Source organism: Salvelinus sp. IW2-2015, linkage group LG8 (genome assembly GCF_002910315.2).
Source record: "Salvelinus sp. IW2-2015 linkage group LG8, ASM291031v2, whole genome shotgun sequence".
NCBI lineage: Eukaryota > Metazoa > Chordata > Actinopteri > Salmoniformes > Salmonidae > Salvelinus > Salvelinus sp. IW2-2015.
In genome coordinates this window covers 24,241,593-24,267,866 of record NC_036848.1, presented here as the reverse complement: position 1 = coordinate 24,267,866, position 26,274 = coordinate 24,241,593, and the positions used below count along the sequence as shown (strand labels likewise).

The 26,274-nt window shown below is 42.2% G+C and overlaps 1 protein-coding gene across 6 annotated transcripts in view; it reads right to left on the bottom strand.

Moving 5' to 3' along the window:
* Positions 1-19,929, bottom strand: part of LOC111967631 (protocadherin-19) — a 76,460-nt gene extending 56,531 nt beyond the window's left edge. For 2 of the 6 annotated variants that reach the window (XM_023992812.1, XM_023992813.1), the window contains exons 1-2: positions 16,665-19,929; positions 12,586-12,940 (exon numbers count right to left, since the gene is read on the bottom strand). In XM_023992812.1, coding sequence (XP_023848580.1) covers positions 12,586-12,940; positions 16,665-18,811 — 2,502 coding nt within the window. In that variant the 5' untranslated portion in view covers positions 18,812-19,929. The remainder of the gene's footprint in view (positions 1-12,585; positions 12,941-16,664) is intronic. The other 4 variants (XM_023992814.1, XM_023992815.1, XM_023992816.1 and 1 more) reach the window with 3 other exon arrangements.
* Between the last annotated feature and the right edge of the window lie 6,345 nt (positions 19,930-26,274).

Genomic DNA, 26,274 nt, shown 5'->3' with positions numbered 1-26,274 from the left:
TTGGCTGTTTTTCATGGTTCGGGCAAGGCCCCTTGGTTCCAGTGAAGGGAAATCTTGATTTTATGCTTCCAACTTTGTGGCAACAGTTTGGGGAAGGCCCTTTCCTGTTTCAACGTGACAATGCCCCGTGCACAAAGCGAGGTCCATACAGAAATGGTTTGTCAAGACCGGTGTGGAAGAACTTGACTGGCCTGCACGGAGCCCTGACCTCAACCCAATCAAATACATTTGGGATTAATTGGAACACTGACTGTGAGCCAGGTCTAATTGCCCAACATCAGTGCCCGATCTCACTAATGCTCTTGTGGCTGAATGGAAGCAAGTCCCTGAAATTATGTTCCCACATCTAGTGGAAAGTCTTCCCAAAAGAGTGGAGGCTATTATAGCAGCAAATGGGGGACCAACTCCATATTAATGCCCATGATTTTGGAATGAGATCAACGAGCAGGTGTCCACATACTTTTGGCCATGCAGTGTACCTTGATTTCAACTGAGTGTAAGCTACTATGTGAACGTCAATAGCCTTTCCTCCCTAACCCATGGCATTAACAAGTGGTTTAGCTTGTGTCGAAGAATGTAGGCCGACCTTTCCTATCCCATTAATTGAACTGCAGGCGTAAAAAAGGAAGCTGGCAGCCAAATCTGTGTTAATGAGAGAAGAGGCTAAGAGAGGCAAAAATAATTTAATGAAGTAATTTTTTCCTCCCTCTCTCCTGCAGCGTTTGACACCAAACACTTCTTCCCTGAGACCAGTGGTATTTTATTAGGTGTTCTTCCGCAGCCACCTTCCTTTGAATCCTTTCCCACCAAAGACAGTAAGAAAACTCGCACATGAATTGTGTATGATATGAAAAAAGTGTGTTACGTTTCTTGCAACCCTCAGGGATGGTTTCCAAAGGCTTGTCTTAAAAATAAGAGGAGATGTGAAGCCTGCTGTATATTGAATTTCTCTCACACCGACAGACATCCACGGGAGATGCTACACTTAAAATCTCACCCAAGATTAAGATGAGAGTAGCCCTTTCCTGCAGTCAAATGACCCAGTGGCCTCATGGGTGGAAGGATATTAATATATTTCAGTCTTCTGTGATGTATATAAAGTGTAATATTGGGAACTCAAAATTGAAAACATTTCAAGTCGATGACATGTTACAGGTGCCTTATTTTCTAAGGCCATAACCATGTGTATGAGGTATATACTTTGGTTCAAGATTACCAAGAAACACTCTGTGTGACCCTGATTTAGCYCACTGCAGTAAAAGGTTATTATTTTAAGATATTTAATGTATATGAATTTGTGCAAATCATCTCTTTTTTTCTAACCGTGGCAAACTGTGTTGGAATACCTGGCCTGGTTTCATACAAGACATAGTGGGGCTGTATCTTTGATTGCCCACTATTGAAACAGTACCTCAATGACCTTCAACATCAATGTACCTCAAACTGCCAATATTACCAACATTGGATGCAGTTGGCCTACATATGCAGAATACATATGCTTAAATGTATTGTTCCATAACAGACAGTGGGGTAGATTGAAAATGCTAGCGTTGGATCTGCTAAATCAATGTACCTTAAACTGCTAACATTACTGACAGTTWGTGGTAGTACAGATCCTGACTAAACATGCTCAAAGGTATAATTCCACAACATGCAGTAGTAACGTGCAAATGCTGGAGGTATAGGCCTATCCACTATAGTCCAAGGGATTGCAGGGTGAACGCAAACCGAGTGTGGCATATTTGTGTCACAGGCTTTAATTTAAAAAAAAATAAAACAGTGGCTGCAGGAAAGTCCTTTAAACGGGTAATTACGTCCGAGGCTCGGCATCGCTGGAAGGGCTTAACAAGGTGCATAATGATGTCCCCCCCCTTCCCCGGGGATAAACCTCACCCTTCTTTCTCCCTCTCTCTCTGTCCATTTCACTCACTTCATTTCTTTGTGGTGGTTTCGGTCTCGCCTTCTCTCATTTACCCCTCTACAACCTTCAGTCCAGACCCAAGGTCATTATCTCTTTATGGSCATTCTGGGATCTATGGAAAAGCTTGGCTGGTTTATGTTGCTAATGTACGGCTTGTAATGCTCTGATTCCATTGTGAAACTAATTTTGTTTGCGCACAAAATGTGTTTTGTTGTCAGTAATGGATCACGGGTTGGATCACGGTAAATATAAGTTCAGCTTTAATTGAGAAGTAAGTGTAATATATTTCACATTGCTCTGGATTTATAATTGAGGTGGTTGTTTTTGTTCTGCTGGTCATGACTGCTGGATGATGTATTGAAAAGTGAGATAGGAATTCAATAGGTGAATTGYATTTTGGGATGTGTGGCAGGATGTATATTCGTTCATATTATTTTGTTTTACAAGGGGGGGGGTTTCGGGTACAGATTTATAAGACGATAGTATTTATTTATTAGCATCATATTGCAAGAACACCACAAGATTGTGTAGCATGCCTATTGTTAAATTACTGGGAATATAACCCTAGAAGGGAATTCATGTGCTTTCTTTTCAACGTTCTATTTTTAAAGTTTGACTCGGCTCAAAGCACATTGGTGCTTACCTTTTCGTACCATCTAAGGTTTACAGTCTGGACATGCCATTGCTGCGAGGCAAATTGTACACATGCAAAAATAAACATTCTGGTGAATGACTACAGTATCTTCATGTGCATTGCACAATTTCATGGAGGTGCTTGATATGGATATTTTGTTTAGCAGACATAGTGCACGCTGAACCAACACTAAGAGAGCCATTTTCTTTCCCTCCTGCTATATAGTTTCATTTGGGTTATATTTTGAACAAAGGATGAGGCTTTCAGTATAATAACTGTATCTGTACTTCACAATAGAATTACATTTCAGAGGGAAGAAGAGGAAGAGAGTGTTTTGGAGTCAGACTAATACAGGTTATGGAAAATCGTTCGGGGTCCTATAAATAGACGTACAGATAAAGCTGAGGTTCTCTCTTTCTCTCTCCCTCCCTCTTTGGAGACTGTGTTGCTCTCTCTCTCTTCTTTCCTCCCTCCTCTCATCATAATTCCAGCCTTTTTCCATGTCCACAGTATCCCTGGCCCTGATGCACAGACAGAGTGGCTGCTCAGCTATCACATGTGGTTACAGGCGGGCTTCAGTGACATGCRTATGACAGGCCCTCTCACTCATGTACTGTATGATTTGACACCTCAGCTGTTGCCTGCAACCCCCGATCCCGAGAAGAAGGCAGAAGCCTGGCGCTTGAGGAGGCTACCATTGGCTACTACTGTGACATATTTATTGTACATCCTCCACATACGAAGCAAGGAATAGTGTTTCAAGGCTATATATACACTGAACTGGCATTGGCTTGTCAATCGCGTTAACCATTGCACTCTATAGTGTTGGCATGGATATTTTCTTTTCATATTGTTATTTGCAGCAAGTTGCCAGGAATTATGGTGGATGCGCAACCAGGCCAGTCCAGTACAGGTCAACTTGGCTAGACTATGTAGTAGGAACAGGGTAGGCATATCCCTGTGAATTAAATCATCCCATGGGTTAATATTACTCATCCATAAAGGCTCAAGTGCAACCCATTTCAGTGTTCATCACAGCATAATTTCAGTCACCGAAAATGAAATGGCCCGACGTGACTATTGGTTGACACATATACAGTACCACTCAAAAGTTTGGACACACCTACTCATTCAAGAGATTTAATTTTTTACTATTTTCTACATTGTGGAATAATATTGAAGACATCAAAACTATGAAATAACACATATGGAATCATGTAGTAACCAAAAAAGTGTTAAACAACCCAAAATATATTTTATATTCTTCAAAGTAGCCAGCCTTTGCCTAGATAACAGCTTTGCACACTCTTGGCATTCTCTCAACCAGATTCATGAGGTAGTCACCTGGAATGCATTTCAATTAACAGGTGTGCCTTGTTAAAAATTAATTTGTGACTGACCAGCTCAAATCGGTCTTATGTGTCAAAAATCAAAATGTTTTTTTTTTTACATTGGATTAAAGTAGACTCCAAAATAGTATATCATACACAACAGTTGAGGAACAATGGGAAAATAATTTTGCTTTGAAAGTTGATAAACTTGTAAACTCACTTTTGAGAAAGTGCCTACTGAAGAGCTCTTCTTTGTCTACACCCATTCAGCATTGTTCACACCCTCTTAAGCTTTAGCCCCAACCATCTCTTTAAGGGTTAATCCGAGCGTTCTGTACTAACAGCAGTCAAGCACCCAAGCTAACTTGCTAGCTACTTCCAGACACAAATGAGAGAATAGCTCACTGAACGTTACTCGCCCTAGCAGAGCTGGTTAGGCTGTTATGTTATCCGGAGTGTTGGTGACTGCAACTGTGCTGTCAGATTGTCCGTTCGTAAATTCAGAGCGGTTCACCCTCGGAGCGTTCAGAGCGCACAATAGATGCTCTGGCCGCTAAGTAGGGTTGATCCAAACATTCTGACCTCACAACGGCAGTCAAGCACCCAAGACGACTGGCTAACATTGCTAGCTACGTCCAGACACATAATGAGAGAACACACCACTCTGACCATTTTACTCACCCTAGCAGAGCTGGTTAGACTGTTTTCATGTTATCCAGAGCGTTGGTGACTGTAACTGTACTGCTGGCAACAATTTAATTGTGCTTTTTTGCTGACACCGGCCATATTCAACAGGTGTTGAGCGTTCGTAAATTCATCAGTTATTCTGCGCTCTGGCACACTCAGACAAGTCTTTTGTTAAGACATGTAGCTAGCTAGGTAGGTAACAATTAACCATTATCCCAACTCATGACTTTACTACCCTGCTAACCAACCAGGTTTAACATTAGGCTATAAATAGTCAAGCAAATGTCTCTCAGATGCGAAAAATGAGATCATACACGTAACGTTAGCTAGCCATCTAACGTTAGCTAGCTAACAGTACACTAACTTGAAATGAAACAATTTTTTCTGTCAAAATTAKAAACGTGGAATATCTGAACATTTTGCTAGCTAGACTATCTTACCCATATACATCATGGATGGATGTGTCTCCTGTCGGATGCCATGGTTTCTCTTAGTTTGAAGATGTAATCCGGAGACAGGTTAATCAGGAACATTTCAAGAACTTTTAACGTTTATTTAAGTGCAGTAGCAAAAACCATCAAGCGCGTGATGAAACTGGCTCTCATGAGGACCACCACAGGAAAAGAAGACCCAGAGTTACCTCTGTTGGAGAGGATAAATTCATTAGAGTTAACTGCATCTCAACATCAACTGTTCAGAGGAGACTGCTTGAATCAGGCCTTCATGGTTGAACTTCTGCAAAGAAACCACTACTAAAGGACACCAATGAGAAGAAGAGACTTACTTGGGCCAAGAAACACGAGCAATGGACATTAGACCGGTGAAAATCTGTCCTTTGGTCTGATGAGTCCAAATTTGAGATTTTTGGTTCACACCGCCATGCCTTTGTGAGACACAGAGTAGGTGAACGGATGATCTCGGCATGTGTGTTTCCCACCGTGAAGAATTGAGGAGGAGGTGTGATGGTGTGGGGGTGCTTTGCTGGTGAAACTGTCTGTGATTTATTTAGAATTCAAGGCACACTTAACCAGCATGGCTACCACAGAATTCTGCAGGGATACGCCATCCCATCTGGTTTGTGCTTTGTTTTTAAACAAGACAATGACCCAAAACACACCTCCAGGCTGTGTAAGGTCTATTTGACCAAGAAGGAGAGTGATGGAGTGTTGCATCAGATGACCTGGCCTCCACAATCCCCCGACCTCAACCCAATTGAGATGGTTTGGGATAAGTTGTGCCGCAGAGTGATGGAAAAGAGCCAACAACTGCTCAGCATATGTGGGAACTCCTTCAAGACTGTTGGAAAAGCATTCCAGGTGAAGCTGGTTGAGAGAATACCAAGAGCGTGCTAAGCTGTCACTGTGGCAAAGGGTGGCTACTTTGAAGAATCTAAAATCTCAAATATATTTTGATTTCTTTAACACTGTTTTGGTTACTAAATGATTCCATGTGTTATGTCAAAGTTTTGATGTCTTCACTATTATTCTACAATGTAGAAAATAGTGAAAATAAAGAAAATCCCTTGAATGAGTAGGTGTGTCCAAACTTTTGACTGGTACTGTACATGACTGTGCACGAATGTTGAAATATTTGTCTGTTTCGCTGTCTGACTAACTGACTGTCAGACTGACTGATGGTTTTGCAAGAACGTTCCCAAATCCATGGCTCACTCACAAATCAAACCTTTCTCGCTATAATTCCTGCGCTCATCTGCCAGTTACTCAATCAGGGGCTTCAGATAAGATGCTTCACTCTCTCACATCCCTCTGAAGAGGAGACATTAAAGCACGCAAAGGTTCGCCCCCAACTCCTTCAACAGATAAAACACACTAGCATTTCAACATTTCAACTTCAAGCAGCCAAGAATCCGTCAGTTGCCACTCTGTAAAATCTTTGTTTCGCTTTTTCACCACCTGATTATTCTCTTTTCTTCTTCCTGAGCTTCGAAAATCCCCTTTTGAAATTGTTTAAATGGTACTCCCTCATCAGAGCTTTTTCCTGGAGCCTGACTGAGATTTCTTCTCAGCATAAAGCCCCTCAACGAGACAGCATGCTTTGACCTTTACTTTATCGTATGGATTTAGGGATGATTAATTGGATTAGGCTGATGAAATTTAGAGAAATAAAAACGCCCTAGTCTGTTGCCTCGATGGGCGTCATAGAAAATGTAAAAGTCTGTAATTCGCAACATATTAGCCCGCCATATGTGTTGTCACATGTATTAGTCAGTGGCTTAAAGAGGAAGGCAACCAGATTAGAGAAGACAGACATTTTTCTCAGAGAAAGCTAAGTGAGATGGAGGGAGGGAAACGGGGGGCTTGGWTCGTCAAATTACAATGGAAACATCACAAGACCAAAGACTAAACGTAGAGCGGCTTGAGTTTGTGTTGTGCCAGTCAAACCAGACCCAACACTCTAGTAAGAGGCAATAGGTCAGGCACAATCTGATTAGCAATAACTCAAGATTATGATCAAGACTGCTAACTGAAATTAGCATACTGACTAAGTAGCATTTGATCCAGCATCCAAGCCTGAATGACCAGAGACACGACAATGTGCTTGGAATTGAGTTTTTTTTCTTGATTCCTCTATGGCTTTCATCGGTAATGTCATTATATTTTTCATGGCAGAGCTGCAGTCTTTGGCTGTGTCTCAAATGACACCCTAATTCCTTTAAAGTTCACTACTTCTGACCAGGGCACATAGGCCTCTGGTCAAAAGTAGTGCACTGTATAGGCAATAGGGTGCCATTTAGGACACAGACAAAGACCGCAGCTCTGCCATAAAAAAAGATAATGACGTTACCGATGAGAACAATAGAGGAATCAAGAAAAGGCCCTGAACTCCAAACACATTGTCGTGTCTCTGGTCATTCAGGCTCGGACGCTGGATCAAATGCTACTTAGTAAGTTYGCTAATTGCAGTTAGCAAGCTATATGTTTCAAGGAGACATGATGACAACCCATTAGAAGAGAGGAAGGGGGGGTGGGGGTGGAAGGTGATTGGCTGTGTTGACAGCAAGACATCGACTTTGCATCCTCAATATGGCATGTTGGAATGTGTTCTGTGCATATTGTCCTGATGTGAAGGGATTGCATGGGGGGTGGGATGATGTGCAGGCATGTAGAATATGGAACCCAGTACCACTCCCCATAGCCTACATATTGCTGCAAGAGAGGCGATCTTAGAAAACAGTTAGTGATTAACAAATTGCGGTAGCTAGCAACCTTGGGTTTTGTTTACAGCGTGGAGTTCTGTTGTTGACTGGGAGAGGAACAAATTCAAGACACAGTAAAATAAATGCCTTTTGTTTTGCCAAATAATCCAAGTGCCTAAACTCGTCACACTGCAGAAAGCCCGAAATTGAACTGTACGCCGTATGCCACATGCTTGCCATCTTTCAGGTAACAGAATGGGAGCATCTGGATGTGAATTTACCTCAATTAGCATTGAACTAAACTTGGCAAAAAAAATATAGAACTGGAGAATAAAGGTCTGCTAGTTTCTCCACAGAAAGTCYCACACTAACACCAGGGAGCACAAAGACTGCCTCCCTTTTTTCTATTTCATTGAACACCATAATGAAACCCAATAAAATAAAAAAATATCCAATTTGTTTCCCGCATAAGGATGAGCGTAAACTGAATCAATACCAGAGAAAAGTTATTTTCTTCCTGCTATATTCATTATCTGGGATCACAGGAGGAGATATAATAAAGCCACAGTAGTACACGTTACACGTTATAGCCAAAGGCCATTCCTTTACTGTCTAATTGTCTCCCCCACCAACTGATCTGCTATAATTAAGCCATGGAAGAAGAAGAAATTAAACCAGCGACCTGTTGTCTTTTAATCTGCAACCACAACCACAGGCAGGTCAACCAAACATCTCTCAGCTGGTAATACATAGGTTATTCCTGTTTAACTACCATTTCACCATGTCGTTTCTTAGTACACCTAGCTTGAAATATAGTACGCTTAAAAATCTCTCTCTCTGAAGTAGGATAATACAACCCATGGCAACAGCCTTGGTTTCTCTAATGACTGCCTCGCCTGGTTCACTAACTACTTCTCAGATAGAGGTCAGTGTGTCAAATCAGAGGGCCTGTTGTCCGGACCTCTGGCAGTCTCTATGGGGGTGCCACAGGGTTCAATTCCCTGGCCGACTCTCTTCTCTGTATATATCAATGATGTCGCTCTTGCTGCGGGTGATTCTTTGATCCACAAATACGCAGACAACACCATTCTCTATATATCTGGCCCTTCTTTGGACACCGTGTTAACAAACGAGCTTCAACGCCATACAACACTCCATCCGTGGACTCCAACTGCTCTTAAATGCTAGTAAAACGAAATGCATGCTCTCCAACCGATCGCTGCCCGCCCGACTAGCATCACCACTCTGGACAGTTCTGAATTAGAATATGTGGACAACTATAACTACCTAGGTGTCTGGCTAGACTGTAAACTCTCCTTCCAGACTCACATTATTAAGCATCTCCAATCCAAAGTTAAATCTAGAATTGGCTTCCTATTTCGCAACAAAGCCTCCTTCACTCATGCTGCCAAACTTACCCTTGTAAAACTGACTATCCTACCAATCCTTTACTTCGGCGATGTCATTTACAAATTAGCCTCCGACACTCTACTCAGCGAATTGGATGCAGTCTATCACAGTGCCATCTGTTTTGTCACCAAAGCCCCATATACTACCCACCACTGCGACCTGTATGCTCTCGTTGGCTGGTCCTCGCTACATATTCGTTGCCAAACCCAYTAGCTCCAGGTCATCTATAAGTCTTTGCTAGGTAGAACTCCGACTTATCTCAGCTCACTGGTCACCACAGCAATACCCACATGTAGCACCTGCTCCATTAGGTATATTTCACTGATCATCCCCAAAGCCAACACCTCCTTTGGCCGCCTTTCCTTCCAGTTCTCTGATGCCAATGACTGGAACGAATTGCAAAAATCACTGAAGTTGGAGACTTATATCTCCCTCACTAAATGTAAGTGTCAGCTGTCAGAGCAGCTTGCCGATCGCTGCAGCTGTACACAGCCCATCTGTAAATAGCCCATCCAACCAACTACCTACCTCATCCCCATATTTGTTTTTCTGCTCTTCTGCACATCAGTATTTCTACTTGCACATCTTCATCTGCACATATATCACTCCAGTGTAAATTGCTAAATTGAAATTACTTCGCCACTATTGGCCAATTTATTGCCTTACCTCCTTACTTCATTTGCACACACTGTATACAGATTTTTCTATTGTGTTATTGACTGTACGTTTGTTTATCCCATGTGTAACTCTGTCGTTGTTTTTATCGCACTGCTTTGCTTTATCTTGGCCAGGTGGCAGTTGTAAATGAGAACTTGTTCTCAACTGGCCTACCTGGTTAAATAAAGGTGGAAAAATACAAACGACTTAGTACATGTGAGACCCATATACACCAATAACACAAATCCTATAACATTAATGAATCTCCTAAACTCAAATCCTCATTATTACATATGAAGTCTTTCACTCTCCTGTTTTCGATTATTCTTTTTTTTCTGTTAAGTCAAATCCTAATGCCATTATTCCATGTGGCTCGGCTTAGAGTTCATACAATAAATTGGAAATAAACAAATATGATGCCCTCGTGTAAAATTGTAAAACGGTGGTTGACTCACAGATGATTACAGGAGCGCCCTCGGGCCAGGGTGAAGATGAACGTTTTTGAGGATAAAGCATGAACCTTACTAATCACAAAAGTGCCCCTGTGTCCTAGCTAGACCTTGTGAAAATGTGGACTTGTGGAGTCAAGTGGGCTTGCTCACCGTTACAAAGCTATTATTGGTCATTTCACAGATGCACTGTTTGTTTGCGCTCTACATTAATGGCTATGCAATTGCACTTGACAACAGTTTTTGTAATTTAACAGCAATGTGTGAATATTTAGCTACTGTCTTCTAAATGTCAGAATGGAGAATAAATATTTGGCTTTAGCTGCAGCCTGCTCGAGGGGGAGAATGCAAACACACACATGCACATACTCCCTCTCGCCTCTCTCTCTTTCTTCACCCAGCTCATCTATCTTTCTTCCTCTTTCCCTCTTTCCCTCTCTCCCATTGACTAACAGTCAGCACCTCCTCTCTCCGTCTGTCCACAGGAAATATGCACAGGGTCGCGGTCAAAGGGATGTTTGTCAACGTCATGTGGAAGGCGGAGCTGCGACAGAGCTTGCATGTTAAGCAGACCCTCTGCCTTTATCAAGCCAATCACAAACGCAAAAAAAAAGTACAAATGCGGTGGAGCCCAGACACCTGGCATTAAGACACTCTCCCTCCCTCCTTTCCTCCATCCCCTAACGCATCCCTATCAGACACCTCCAAACTTTGCATATCAGAATCTCAGACCTTATTTGTCTCCCTCTCTTCTCTTTTTCATTAACAGAAACAAATAAAGGCCTCCCTAATCCCACAGAAAATGTGATTTTTTTTATTGGATGCTTAAGCCTTCAAGACACGCTACTCCACCTGGATTTTACAACCACACAGTCATTTCTTTGTGCCTGCCGGACTGAAGTTTTTTTCCTGTGTTTTGCTCATGGAGAGGTCTGTGACCTGAATGCTACCTGCGGGTACATAAAGGCCTGGGCACGGCATGGTGGCATGCACTTGTTCCCCCCTACCAGCGCTTGAATTTACAGGACCTCTCTTTCTCTCCCTCTTCCTCTCCCTCCCTCTCACTCCCCTTCTCTCTGGCTCCATCCGTCCCAGACAGTCTGCAGTAAGTCAGCGTGGCTGTAAGTGGGGCCTCATCGACCCCGCGGGATCCGATAGGAGCTCAGATCCTCAGTGGATCAGCCAATCAATGGCTCAATAACTGTTCTTATGTTTCTGGTTTTGTTTTTATGCATTTCCACCCTTCTCACTGAATGCCAAATGAGGATTGGAGTCATCAAATATGTGATGGGTGGGGTTGCTTTATTTGGGACTGAACAGGACTGTGAGAACCCCCTGCCCCCCYGAGGGCCATAGAAGTAGGTCAAGCTAGAGAGGATGTCCAAGGAATCCAATAGACTAGGGCATAGAGGCAAAAATCTATACTCTAAAGACCAGCTAGTCGGTGTACACTCTTGTCAGCTTAAATAGCCCACTCGAGCGAGGCCTTTGCTGTCTTCAGCCATACATCGCTACGTCAATACAATCAACCCTATGCATAGTGAGTTGACTATAGCTCTATAATAGCTGGCTGCGTGGGGTGCAAAGCTGCAGCCTTGGCCTTGACTGCATGACTAACACTGGAGCCTATTGGGCCGTTCGCACTGTTTGCACATGGAGCATTTAAGCAATGATTATTCTTCCTTCTACCACATGTGGGGGAGCTGATTAGCCGGGTCAATGCGTCTGGCAGGTGTTCAAACTCCTGTTCTTTTGCAATAGCTCAGCTCACATAAAACAAGGCAGGTAGGTGGAAGCCAAATAATCAATTTTGTCATGCCTCCAAATTCGCGCTTGGCACGGCTCGCTCTTATCCACAGGTCAATCCCTGTACCTGGGTAAACCCATTGAAATGCCGTGATTTATTTCTCTCAAATGCCGCTACTAACGCACAAGACCACACATGGCTGATCAGATTCGATTTCAAACGAGTAGGAAATGTACCGTTACACTGAGGGTATAGAAGTGTGATCTGGTACGTTTCTGTTGAGAGAACATACCTGGTCAACGTGACCATTCATTCACATGCACCAGGTGAACCCACAGCGACTGTACTCCCTACTATTTCATACCCCAAAATGACTATACTCCCACTGGAAGCTGAAGCACAATGCAGTCATGACTAGTGAGACTAAGTAAGAGTTGACCGGACATGTCTTAACCATCACTCTCCCCTGTCCCATACACCCAACCCCGTACATCCACCCTCGGTCCCCCCTCTTCCCAAGGGCATTGGCACAGATTGGCACAGCAGCAACAAGCCGCAGGGACAGATCAGAGCGAACTAAGCGTGGTCTCACCTCAGGCAGCGGCATGCCGTTGATGATGAGGTCAGGCTGCTGGGGGCCCTGCCCGCTGGCGAAGGAGTGCTGCTGATAACTGCCGTGGTTGGGTGCAGCATTGCGTGAGTTCTGGTTGTCCACGTTGATGAAGGTGCTCTCGGAGCGCCTGCAGCCCAGCGGCAGGCTCTGCTGGTGGTAGTCGAAGTAGTTGAGGGAGGAGGTGAGAGATGAGCAACTCACCACGTTCATCTTGTCCGTCTCCTCCACGTCGCGCGGCACGAGGCGGATGTCGTTCTTGCTCAGCTTCTTCTTCTTGCTCGACTTCTTCTGGCTGCCGTACGAGTACTCCGCCACCCTGCGCAAGTAGAAGAAACTGAACAGACTCAATAAAGCAGTGCTCTGTTGTATCTGCCCACAGGCAAACGCCGTTCAGTCAGAGGCGCCCCGCCCGGCCATGCCAGGGTGCTGACCGAAAGGTCCCGTGGTGGTGGCCAGCTCATTGGTGGGCATTCAGGGTAGAGAGAGAGAGGAGCCATGCTCAAGTGACCCCAAGCCTGACCGCCTTCCCCATGCCACCAATGGAGCCATCATCCCTCATTTGTTTGCGTTTGCATGCTCGGCACAGTCGACATGTCTCACAAACAACAAGCACACACAATGCAAACATGCCAAACCACAAAAGCACACACACACACAGCAACAACAAGACAACAGACAATACTGAAGAGCACCAACCAAATTTTGCAATCAAATTTAAAGCACAGCCCCACTGCTAACATTAATTCCCCTTTTTCTTTCATTACCAAGCCATGCCCACTGGCAATATGGAGTACAGGAAAACTGTAAAATCAAATTCATTTAGAAACTAGTGTCTGTGGCCGTTCCCTGACTGGAGCAGAGCATTTTGATTCTAATCAGCCCAAATGAGAAAGCCGGAGATTCTTTATTGAAAGCATGCTGCTGATGCTCGGGCTGGATGAAGACAATTTTCATTCTCCATCCAGGCTTGCAAATTCTTATGAGGGGAAGTTTTATTTTAAGCAGAATCCCTCCTGACCCGAGCCTATTCCTCTGAGTATTTAACATGTCGAACATTTGCATGGACTCCCACTCTCCAAGAATCAATTTTTAGCCCTGGTTGGATGGATTGTGTTATTTACTCTTGTTTCTACCCTGCATCTAATAAAACTTGAGGCCCTGGCTGCATATGCTGAAATGCACATGTAGGACTCCCCTGTCCTTAGTATTTATTGGATGGGTTCTCCTTTTCATTTAAGATGCTTTCCGGGTCTGTTCCTCCCTGCCTTCATTCTGGAAAATAAAAATGTCAATAGCAGCCTTGGACTCTATCTTTTTCGGGGCATCTCAAAAGTGTTATTTCTCTATCGCACGCGCACGTGTGTGAGTAGGGGCGAGAAGAGACTGTGAGGGTCAAAAGAGAGCCCATCGTTCTCTCTAGTACTCCTGGGCCCAAAATCAAAAAATGGACAGGAGAAATCCTCCCGACTCAAAGAAAATGAGCAATAAATTGCAGATAAGCACTGCATAGGTTTGAGGTGGTAGCTAGCTACTCAGTAGCACTGCACATCAATATAGATTAAAGTACCCAGCAGGAAGAGGATTTTTATGCCACAAGACAGGATTCTTTTAAGGTGAAGGTTAGGTGGTGTTGGGAAGATATTATTTGATTTAGCCWAATTTTTTGTTTGATTGGTTGCTTGTTTTCTTGTGTATTTTTATTACAGAAATAGAGCATTGTGGGTCACATCCAAATGAAAGAGCGTGCTGGGAAATCTAGTAGGCTATGTTTTTCCCATGTGACAATGACAGACATCTTTGAAAAAAACAAGATATAAAATGCCCTAAATCCCCTTAAAATTGGCTTAATAAAATAACTTATGTCCAGAGTCCTTTGCCTCACTCTCTAAGAGCATTGGTTTTTCAGAAAACAAACAGAYGTTTTTATTCCAATGTCATTATTTACTGTCTGTGTGCTGTTTGTGTTGACAACAATGTGACTTTGAAACTAGAAGCTATGTGACATAACAAGTGAGGCCCTAGGGTTGCTATCCATACCGTACATAGAATATTGAATGTAAAAGTGATCTTCTACTATGAGAAACCCTGAWCAAATCTACATCTCAGAAGAATAAGGGTTGGGGAAACATGATGTGGATATCTCACTAACCATCACTTGATATTGCAAATCCATGAGTGCTTTAGATTTTAAATCAACAGTGACCAATATTAACCATAATCCATGATCATGTGTGCCTGAGAAGGTCCACAATTTTTATTGAAAAATAAAGTTGTCTGCACAACTTATGTGATTCTAGGTGAATAAAAGAGAAGAAACTCAATATTTGACAAGAAACTGCAACACAATGGCATTCTTGTAGGCTATGCTTCACAGCAGGGGTTCCCAACCTTTTTTTCMCAAAGGTCCCCTCAATAATTATTGTTTATTGAGATAGCCTATATTAAATATAACACTAATTTGATTTGGTTCAATTTGAGGAACATAGGAAAATGTTGTTTTGAAGCTCATTTCTACGCAATTCTACGTAGTTTAACATGACCCATGACATATGTTAAGAAGGCTATTTAATGATTATAATAATAACATAAGGAAAATAAAGAATAGACCCGATTTCCCCAAATATTATTCTGTTAACAGATATGTTTCATAATTCTAATTTATATGAACCCTCAACTTAATTTTATGTATTCTCTTTGACAGAAAGTGATTTGATTAATTGGTAGTGACAGAGTCACACATTGTATAAAATGACTTCCCAAGCAAAGTCCAATGTCTTTGACTCCTGGACTTTAGAAGGTCATAGTTCAGCTTCTGATTGTCATAGAGACAAACCAATACTCCCATGTGCATCAGAGTCCCATCTTCCTCTGGCATTTTACAGCTTGTTTCTAGCCTAAAGCATTGCAGATTTATGCGTTGTTTTCGATCAAGGATGGTCAAGGAAGGTCCCGAGCATCCCATGAAACGTTGGCGCCACGTTTTGGGGGGCACGCCCCCTGAGTTGGGAACCCCTGCTTCACAGTGTGTTTAATGGATCTCAACCCAACATTTTCGTCAATAGTCTTTTATCCGCTAGAGCTTACTGAGAGATGTGCATTTGCCATACTTTGTGGAAGAACCATACACGGTCAGCCAATTGCCATACGTTTGAAACGGCCTGATGTAGCAGCACGAGTAAAATATGAAATATGATAATAGCTTCAGGTTTAAATCCACAAATGCAATTTATATGGACATTTTAAGTGGTAATGTAGCACAGTGGTAGGTGGTCGAGCACAAGGAAATCAAAGTGGGAGCTGATGCTTTACAGATTGATGAAGAGAAGCATATTTTTATGATGATGATCAAGATGATAATGTGCTACATAATAGTGTCTGTCTCCTTCTGAGGCATAGTCATACATAGAGTAGAGGCATAGTGGGTTCAAAGGTGGATGACTTATTAGTTTTAGTAGTATAAGTAGTAGATCCCTCTAGCATTAATTGTATTATTATTATTAGGCTATCATTATTGAGTGTATCGTTATGATTAGTAACAGTAGTAATATTATTTATATAATTAACATAGTAATAATGATAATTATTATGTCATCGTTCTCACAGAATGGTAGGGTATGCTGTCTMCTTTAGAACATCCATTTGAACCTTTGGGAATAATATGTGCCATAAATTCGATAGCTGTAAAATGCAGCTAATTGTCCTAATCTAGCCAAGATTATTAGTCCTAGGTAATGGTGAGGATTTGCAAAAAGGAGTAAGGCAAGGACGCTTGGTCTAGGAGTCCATAAGCCATTTTTGCTTACCAATTCTGAGCACCTGCATTCCTTAGTAGCGCCTAACATTCGGGCCCCTGGACATGCACTAGAAATACAGCTACGTGCACTCAATACCAGCCTGAACTCACTCACACACACACACAATTATGCGCATCACTGAATGGATACCAAAATGCGTAAATGTAGGCCTATATGGAGGAATAAAATAATCAATAGGCCTATAACCATGACTGACTGAAACACCAAACTATTGAGATGGATATGAAGGGCTGTTTTCAGTACCTGCAGTTGTACGTTCGGATCTCCTTGTTATCCCTTTTGCACTTTACTGCCACAAAAATCATAGTGACAAACAGGATAGCAGCAATAGAGCCCAGGGCAATGATGAAGATCAACGACAGGTTTACGGGTCCAATAGATTCCTGAGCGTTCAGGTCCGGTGAGAGGTAAACAACAATGTATGCCGAGGCCGACAACGACGGTTTCCCGTGGTCGCGTGCCACCACTGTGATCTCGTAGGTCGACTTGACCTGCTCTCCGAACATCTTGGTGGACCGCACCTCTCCATTCACTTGGTCTATCTCGAAGAAAAGCCTGTCCCCTTCCGAGATGGTATAGGTCAGCCTTCCATTCTCCCCCTCGTCATAGTCGTCGGCCTTGACTTGGGTCACCAGGTAACCCACTCCTGCGTTTCTTGGAATGGATACCTCCGCGGTACCATTTACCAGGGATGGAGTGGTCATAACAGGTGTATTGTCATTCACATCCAAAACGACAATGCGCACCGTCGCGTTACTGGATAAGGACGGATTCCCCTGGTCCCTGGCCAAAACTTTGAAGTCAAAAGTCCTAGTGTACTCGTGGTCGAATGATCTCATGGAATAAATACGCCCTGAAGGATTTATGCTGACATATGTGTTTACGTCCATGTGTTTAATCTCACTGGGCACGATGGTGTATGAAACTGTGCCATTCATGCCCAAATCGGGATCTACAGCTGACACAGCCAGCAAACATGAGCCAGGCAGGTTGTTTTCTAGGACCATCTCTTGGTAATGTGGTTTTAGAAAGTGGGGAGGGTTATCATTTTCATCTGTGACTTTCACTACAAACGATTTAGTGGCGCGTAAAGGGGGGGTGCCACTGTCCTCTGCTTGGATAGTTAGATTGTACGTGTCCCTCTGCTCTCTGTCTAGCCTGCCATCGACAAGGATGGTTGAGAAGCTCTCGTATTCCTGGAGCCTGAAAGGGACGTTGCCTTGTAGTCTACACTGCACCTTGCCATTCGCGCCCGCGTCCTTGTCTGAGACCCTCACTAATGCAATAACGTATCCACGAGGCGCGTTCTCACTAACTTCAATCAGCTCCGTGTTCACCGACAATAAACTAATGACAGGTGGGTTATCGTTCGCATCCATCACATTGACAGTGACTTTACAATGAGCCGGAATCGAATTGGGACCTAAATCTTTGGCTTGGACATCAATCTCGTAAATATGGGTTGCTTCATAATCCAAAGGGCCATTTACAGTGATAATACCGGTTCTAGGGTCAATTTTAAATACGTCTCTCGTTTTCTCGGTGACGTAACTGTTAAACGAGTACACAACCTCACCATTAGTTCCCTCGTCAGGGTCTGTTGCATTCAAGTCAATTACAAGTGTATTAATCGGAGAATTCTCCATCACGTTCACTGTATACACAGGCTGGTCAAAAACGGGATTATTATCATTCGAATCTATTACTTTAACATTGAGCTGGACTGCGCCAATCTTTGGGGGGTCTCCACCGTCTTCTGCACTGATTTCGTATGAATAGTGAGACTGGGTCTCCCGATCTAAAGATTTTTGAACTACGAGCTCTGCAATCTTGGACCCGTCCCCCCTAGTCTTAATCTCCAGCCCGAAGAGCTCATTCGGGGTGATCGAATATGATTGCACACCGAAGATCCCCGAGTCCGGATCGCTTGCCCCCTCTAGGGGGAACCTGGTACCAGGGGAGGCGTTCTCTGAGATTTCAATGTCAATGTGGTTTGTGGGGAATCTGGGCGCATTATCGTTCAAATCCACAATTTCAACTTTAATGACACATATCTCCATAGAGTTTGACATCACCTCCAGAGAGACAGTGCACTTTGTCGTCTGTCGACAGGCCACGTCCCGGTCTATTTTCTGATGTGTGAGGAGAAGTCCAGCCGGGCTGAGTTCCACCCATCGCGGCTCTGAATTCGAGATGACCCGCAAGTACGGCGCCCGCGGTGCAATGGCAAATCCTTGCGTTTGTGCGTCCTTTGTCACGTTTCCAATGATATACCCAGCTTTCTGCTCTTCGTTTATCGAGTATTTCAAATTAATAACAGAATCAACCCCAGTCCAGCATAAAATAACTATCCAAATAATTTGTATAAAATCCATCTCCCTGGCGTACATTGTACCTGTTGATTTTCCTTATATTTAATTGGGACCTTGTATGATCACGCACACATATGCATGTCAGAGATAACGGACAAAATCATCCAGTTATCTCATCGAAAAGTTATCCAGGGAATACGTTTTGATAAAAGAAAAGGCTCGTATATGATATAAATGTTACTTGATTATATCGATATGGTCTACTTCATTGTACTCTTCTGATAAAAAACACATTCTCCAATCTGCTGCAACGCGTGAGGTTTTGGGGAGGATAGAGCTTGGAAAACATTCTGAATGATCTCAGAACACTGATTTACCCATATCAGGCAGTTCATATCAAGCAACAACTATAGCGATTGACACGATAAACCCAACCATTTCGATGCAGGGTGAAAAACCATGCAAAAAAATAATAATTTAAAAATCAAAAAGGGAGGAACAATCCGATGAACAGGTATATCAAAGGATAACGTTCAATGGAGATAAAATAATTGGCTAAACATTTTCCAGTTAAATTCTTCCCAGCGTCATGATTCCAGTACCAAAACCGCAAGGCGCATTTTAGACAAACTGGATTTTACGCATACGTTCCATCCATTCATATTGACGATTTTTTTTCAAGTTGTAATGACTTTTCCTCTTCACTGGGCAATTATATCACACCACATATCCGATTGAAACGTAAAAATGAATCCGTATTGAGAAAACCCCTGAATAGCCAAAGTCCAGTTATCGAACGTAGACCAAGGATGCTGTTGCCGGAACTAGTCTTATAATGCTATTAGTGAAGACCACAGTTACCTTTTTATTTCCAGGCAAGCATTTAGAGGTTTTACTTTCTCTCTCAAAGTCTTGTAGCTTATTTTACTAATTAATTTCCTTGGATCTCACACATGGAGACACCGAACACATTCCGCGGCGAGATATGGTCCATATCAAATCCATTGTGAAAATATATAGAGATAAAAGGATGTTATACCGTCACAATAAGAAGCAATTCGTTTCAAGCTTGCAGCAGAGCAAAATGCATGAAAATATCCGGCCTGAATGAGCTAAAAAGCACCACTCGTTGTCAGTAGGCTGCTAGTTGACTCCAATACGCGCTCCCGGCTCCGCTCGCATCAACAGTACACACTGCCCCAATGCACAGCTCAGCGCCTAGCGCTCAGTCTCAGGACCCGCAATCCCCTCAACCAATCAGAGGTTACACAGGAGGTTTGGATTTGCTGGTGGGTGGGGCAAACTACAGCAACGAAAACTCGGCCAACTACCTGCACACTTCTACAGCTGTAGATGGAATGGGTTAAGTAGTGTGGATATAAATAGGCTACATTTGTTTACTTATCACTCGATGTTTATTATGTATTTAAAGAGATTGAACAGGATCCAAGCCTAGTACCGTAGTTCTAATTAACTAACACAGACACACAGACACGCACACATATATATATATAGCCTAACGGTTAGACCTCTTGGTATGTTTACTATATTTAATATTTCAGGTTCTCTTTGTGTTTCTTGTCATTGCAATGCAATCGGAGTGTTTACATGCTTTCTTTTGAAATACCGTGTGTGTATTCAGGCTTTTCCCAAAATGTAGCTGCATTTTCTATTGGGATCTGAGTCCAATCCTTCAATGATGCTATGGCTTTATGTATCGAAATAATATTTGATTTACACGTGATTGCTGATGACATCCGGATGATATAAGCTTTATTTACATAATGGACGTAGCATGTAGCCTATTTTGTTAAAGTGGGTAGATTTGATCATGAAACGCTGCAAAGCGGTTCATTTTTGGCGGCTTCACACTGCTTTAGATGCGCGAAATGTAACACCGACCTTTCTTGAGGATCAGGTAGGTGTAGTTTGCCATGTAAAACGAGGACAATTTGTTAACGATATAATGAGGATTAAGTGTCATGTTGCATGTTATTTGTGGAACATCGTGTCCGTATTGCCGGACAATGAAACAAATGTGCTTCTAGTTGCAGCCTGCAAACTCCCCCTCTATCGCACACTCATTCAGTCAGAGTGCGCGCCACACGCACGCACACACACACACACTGCATTCCTTAGATGTGAATAAAACGACATGGTCACTAAAATGTATAATTAGGCCTACAACAACAAAAACAATGCGATTGCTTTGATGTAGCAGCATGGCATGCTCTAATTAAAATCATTTGCAATTATTGTTTATGATACTGCAGTCCTTCTTTCTCTTGAAAGGAACACTTTTGATGTTTCATACCAGTTTATCTCTGATAAGACTAGGCTACTTCGATCTGCTTTTGGGTGCAAACAGCAATATAACTTCCCACGTCATTCCGTGGAAATGTAGGCTATCCTACTACCTGAGTGGCAATAGTTGTTGTATTAATAGCACAGAAAGCATACATATCTTTGTTTGCGTCATGTCTATACAAATTGGCCAGGTCTTATTCGTAAAATGACAATTTGTTTGAGGATACGATAGACTGCGTGCTATCCATGACAAAAATGTAGGTTATTTACTTGRATTGKTCATGCAGCATATATATTTTTTKGGGGGCGGGGGGGACGAGTAGGCCCTGCATGTCTGTTGTAAGGCATATTTGTCCCTCGTGTGTTTTGCTGCCTTCTCACTTCTCCCCTCTGGTAAACATGGTTGCAGACAACCCAGACCATATCGAGTGCTAACCGGTTTCAAAGTCACAAGGGTGACACCTAGCGTCCTTTTGCTGCTTGGCTCGGTTATTGACATTGACCCAACTACATTTATGTCAAACATTTTGCCTATTGTTAAATTGCTGCATAATTTYCTCATTGTCGCAGACCAACTTGCTCTGAGATATGCGGTTATTTTTGCTTTTCAGTGTTTTATTCAGTTTGGAGGTTATTTGTTTCATTTATTGTTTGTATTAGGCCTACAGGTGTTTATTGTTTTGTCATGATGGTTTTTCATTATCGACATGTTTGTCCACAAGTTATGCTTGAAAAGACATGTTTTCTATTCCTCATATCTTACCTGAGATGTTCTGAAAATTAAAAATAGCCAAACATCAAAATACTATTAAACCATCTTTCTGGAATACAACACAGTTGTGGCTATTTTACATTTATTTTCATATTTATTATTCTCAAGACTCAAACAGCCATCCGATTCCAGAGTGGGATAACTGTTATATTCGAATTACAGGCTGTACATTCCATTGTGGAAGTTGCCAAAACACTGGTTGCATGTGAAATACAGTATGAATCACAGTACCTTTCACAGTCATAGGCCATGTGAAAAAAGAGCCTCTACTAACACACTAATCCCTATAGATCTGTAACATTATGTGGATATAGAAAGTGCTTGATGGATATATTTTAATTTGAGTTATTTTACATAAAAAACTGCCAACTGTAGGCTACTCTTTTCTCTTTTAGTCTTTATAAGCAAAACAAGCTTTCAGAAAAAAGTACCTTCAGATAGTATTCATACCCATTGACTTAGACAGCCATTTTCAAATCTTGCCATAGATTTTCAAGACTATTTCAATCTAAACTGTAACTAGGCCACTCAGGAACATTCCATGTCGTCTTGGTAAGCGACTGCAGTGTACGGTTGAAGTCGGAAGTTTACATACACCTTAGCCAAATACATTTAAACTAAGTTTTTCACAATTCCTGACGTTTAATCCTCGTAAAAAAACCCTGTCTTAGGTCAGTTAGGATCACCACTTTATTTTAAGAATGTGAAATGTCAGAGTAATAGTAGAGTGATTTATTTCAGCTTTTATTTCTTTCATCACATTGCAAGGCATTGAACAACTTCCCTGTTCTTTGTGGTATGAATCTGTGTTTGAAAGTCCCTACTCGACTGAGGGACCTTACAGATAATTGTATGTGTTGGGTACAGAGATGAGGTAGTCATTAAAAAATCATGTTAATCACTATTATTGCACACAGAGTGAGTCCATACCAACTTACTATGTGAGTTAGTAGCCCTTTCCTGCAGTTAATCACCAAACTATTGAACTATTTGGCCTCAAGGGTGGCTTTTTATTAATATGTTTCATAATTAATAAAGATTGATCAAGAAAAACTACTAAAATCCAGTATTTCTATGTCAGTCTTCTGTGATGCATATAAAGTGTAATTTTGGGATGCAAACTCTAAATTGAATACATTTCAACTCTATCGCTGCCATGTTACAGGTGTCTTCTTTTCTCAAGCCCATAACCATTTGTGTGAGGTGTATACTTTTGTTTCAAAGTAGATTTGATTAAGACTACCAATAATCACTCTTTGTGACCGTGATGGCTAAGGGCTGTTCTTAGAAATGATGCAACGCGGAGTGCCTGGATACAGCCCTTAGTCGTAGCATATTGGCCATATACCAAAAAAATAAACAAGGTGCCTTATTGCTTTATAAACTGGTTACCAATGTAATTAGAGCAGTAAAAATAAATGTTTCKCCATACCCGCGGTATACAGTCTGATATACCATGTCTGTCAGCCAATCAGCATTCAGGGCTCAAACCATCCAGTTCATAATAGGGTACATTGCTGGTGCTTTTACAAGACATAAGACACTGGGTGGATACTGAAGCCAGATACAATACATTTTTAATGGACAGGGAATTAACACAACCATAGGTGATGGTGGGGCTTTTTAACTCAAGGTTTTTATTTAAAACATGTTGCATAGTAAAGGTCTGCATATCAGCCAGAGGATTTTATACTGTATAATATTCCATTTGAAATTGTGCACAGGTTGATAAACAAAGTTGCTGTGTCATAGGAGAGTGGAAGGGAAACAAATCAATAATTTCAGTAGGCTAGCCACTCTGTCTCCATGAAAGTGGTGGCATATAACATAGGTGATGAGTAATAGAGGGGAGGAGACTACCGAACAAATTACATTCATTTGTTTGTCCTTTTGATTTTAATGATTTGAGTGCTTTTTTCAGTGGTTGTAAACATAACTGTTTACATTTTCTATGCTAAGTATCGTTGTATCTGTATAACTTGGTCAAAGCAATATATTGATTTCAGACACTAATCTTCTAATCTACTGTATATCCTTCTCTATCATCTAAGAGGAGATGATGGCGATTGACTAGGCTTCTTCTCCCTTCATTATTAGTATGACTTTTTATTGTTTCAAAGTATAATTACCCAGAAACCTTCAGCTCTCATGAACAAAGTGGCCATGAAAATGTGTTTCTCCACAGCCACAAATATTGGACCACATGTGGAGCACAGTTGGCACACCCCTACAGTGCATGTGGGGGGGTGTTACTTGTTTGCAGTTAAAGGAACCATACCTGATGGTCTTGGGTTCTGTTTACCTATGAGTCATGACGCACACCTAGATTTAATTAATTTGTGCTAATAATAGATTGGAATACATACCTTGAGTCCCATTCAGGCTTTCATAGAGATAGATATGGGTCTTTGTCGCTCTCTGTTGTATTAAAAAACACATTTAGAAATGTGTACTCTCTCTCTATCATACTTAAAAATGTGCTCTACCTTTGACAGACAGACTACAAGGGTTTGGTTGAGCTTGCGATATGTAGTGATGCATACGAATTGGGTTTTAATCCATCTTGGCTCTATTATTTTTAATGGAACAGAAATGACCATCAAAGGGAGCGAGGTACACTTGCTGTTGTGCGGAGACTTGAGACAGTCAGATGGGTTCTGCTGTGACGATAGACTGAAGTGGGGAGATGAGATGGCTCGCTGTCAGAAAATGCAGAGACTTGACTGCACCTCGACGCTTTGAAGCCGGGGAGAAGAAAAGTTTGCTAATCAGAGATGACAAAGGCTTGTTACGGTCCTTCTCAAAGGGTTGGAARTGTTTGAGGCAGCTCAGAACTTTTTCTTTGTACTTTTATAGTGTACCACCATTGTTGACATTTGTTACTTGCTCTCTGCACTGTTATCACCTCTTTCTAACCCTATGTGAAGTAAAGCATTGTGGAGGAGCATGATGACGGACAGATGGTAGCCAAAGCTAGGCTAGTTAGGGTGAAGGGGAGCATATTTATACTTTTTTTGCCCGGAAGACTTGAACCTCCACAGTTTCAAAGTACAGAGAGAATGATTGATTTTGTCTCTCAATTTTTTTCTCTCCACCAAGACATGTCTGCATGGCACACGCTTCTGTAGGCTGACTCCTCTGTCCCTGCTGCTTGGTTTGAAAGGAATAGCTGAGTCCCTCTGACGCTGCGTTGGCACTATCCTCACCCCTCGCCGCACAGCCCACCCCACCTGTCCATGCCGGTCTGCCCGCTGAAGCTTGGCCTGCACTCAGACACACGCCTTACAGGTAGCTAGCGGAAGACAGAGACCGACAGTGGAGCGTTGATTCGGAACGAGCAAGATGGTTGTGCTTGTTTTGGCTTTTAGAACGAGCTTATTATTAGTCTTCATCCACATGGCATAGCGAGAAATGTATTCCCCCTCACTGCCCTGGCCAGATGCTGAAGGCAAACGAAGTGACAGGCTTATTCTGTCTACGGGCCCTGTCCATTAATAATGTTATGCCTTCCACTCCACGCTATGGCGACTGTGATGATACATCCGTTAATATCTCCTCTACTCTTTTTATCAGAGGGCACGGTTTTAAAAGCACTGGTATATGTTTGGAGATTTTTTTTTTTTTCTTATGCTAATATAACCAAGCATGTTGTTGGTTTTCCACAGTCCTAGAAGCACTGCTAGGTGGATTCMAGTCGGAAACTATATACACTGARTATTCAAAACATTAAGAGCACCTGTTCTTTCCATGACATAGACTGACCAGGTGAATCCAGGTGAAAGCTATGATCCCTTATTGATGTCACTTGTTAAATCCACTTCAATCAGTGTGGATGAAGGGGAGGAGACGTGGTTAAAGAACGATTTTTAAAACTTGAGACAATTGAGACATGGATTGTGTATGTGTGCCATTCAGAGGGTGAATGGGCCATACAAAAGAATTTAAGTGCCTTTGAACGGGTTATGGTAGTAGGTGCCAGGCGCACCGATTTGTGTCAAGAACTGCAACGCTGCTGGGTTTTCACTCTCAACAGTCCATGCCCYGAAGAATTGAGCCTGTTCTGAGGGCACAATGGGGGTGGTGCAATTCAATATTAGGAAGGTGTTCCTAATGTTAGGTATACTCAGTGTATGTCAGCATAACAGTGATGTTGTTTGGCCACAGACTCCAGTTAGATAACAAAATCCTTTCATTTTTCTCAATATGTCACTATACCTGGGATGTTGTCCTTTGTCAATTTTCTGATGTTTTTTTTTAGTATTATGAGGTTGACAATAAGCCATGGTCTGGATGGAAGCTCGTTGATGATGAAAGGCACAGGGAGTTCATCCTGGCTTGGTGTCCCTCACCCAACGGTAATACCACCCTTCTCTCACTTCTCTGTGTGGCACTCAGGGTGGGAATGAAGTGGATGTATTTGTGTTTGATGGCATGTGACTATTACATTCAGAGTAGTATATGT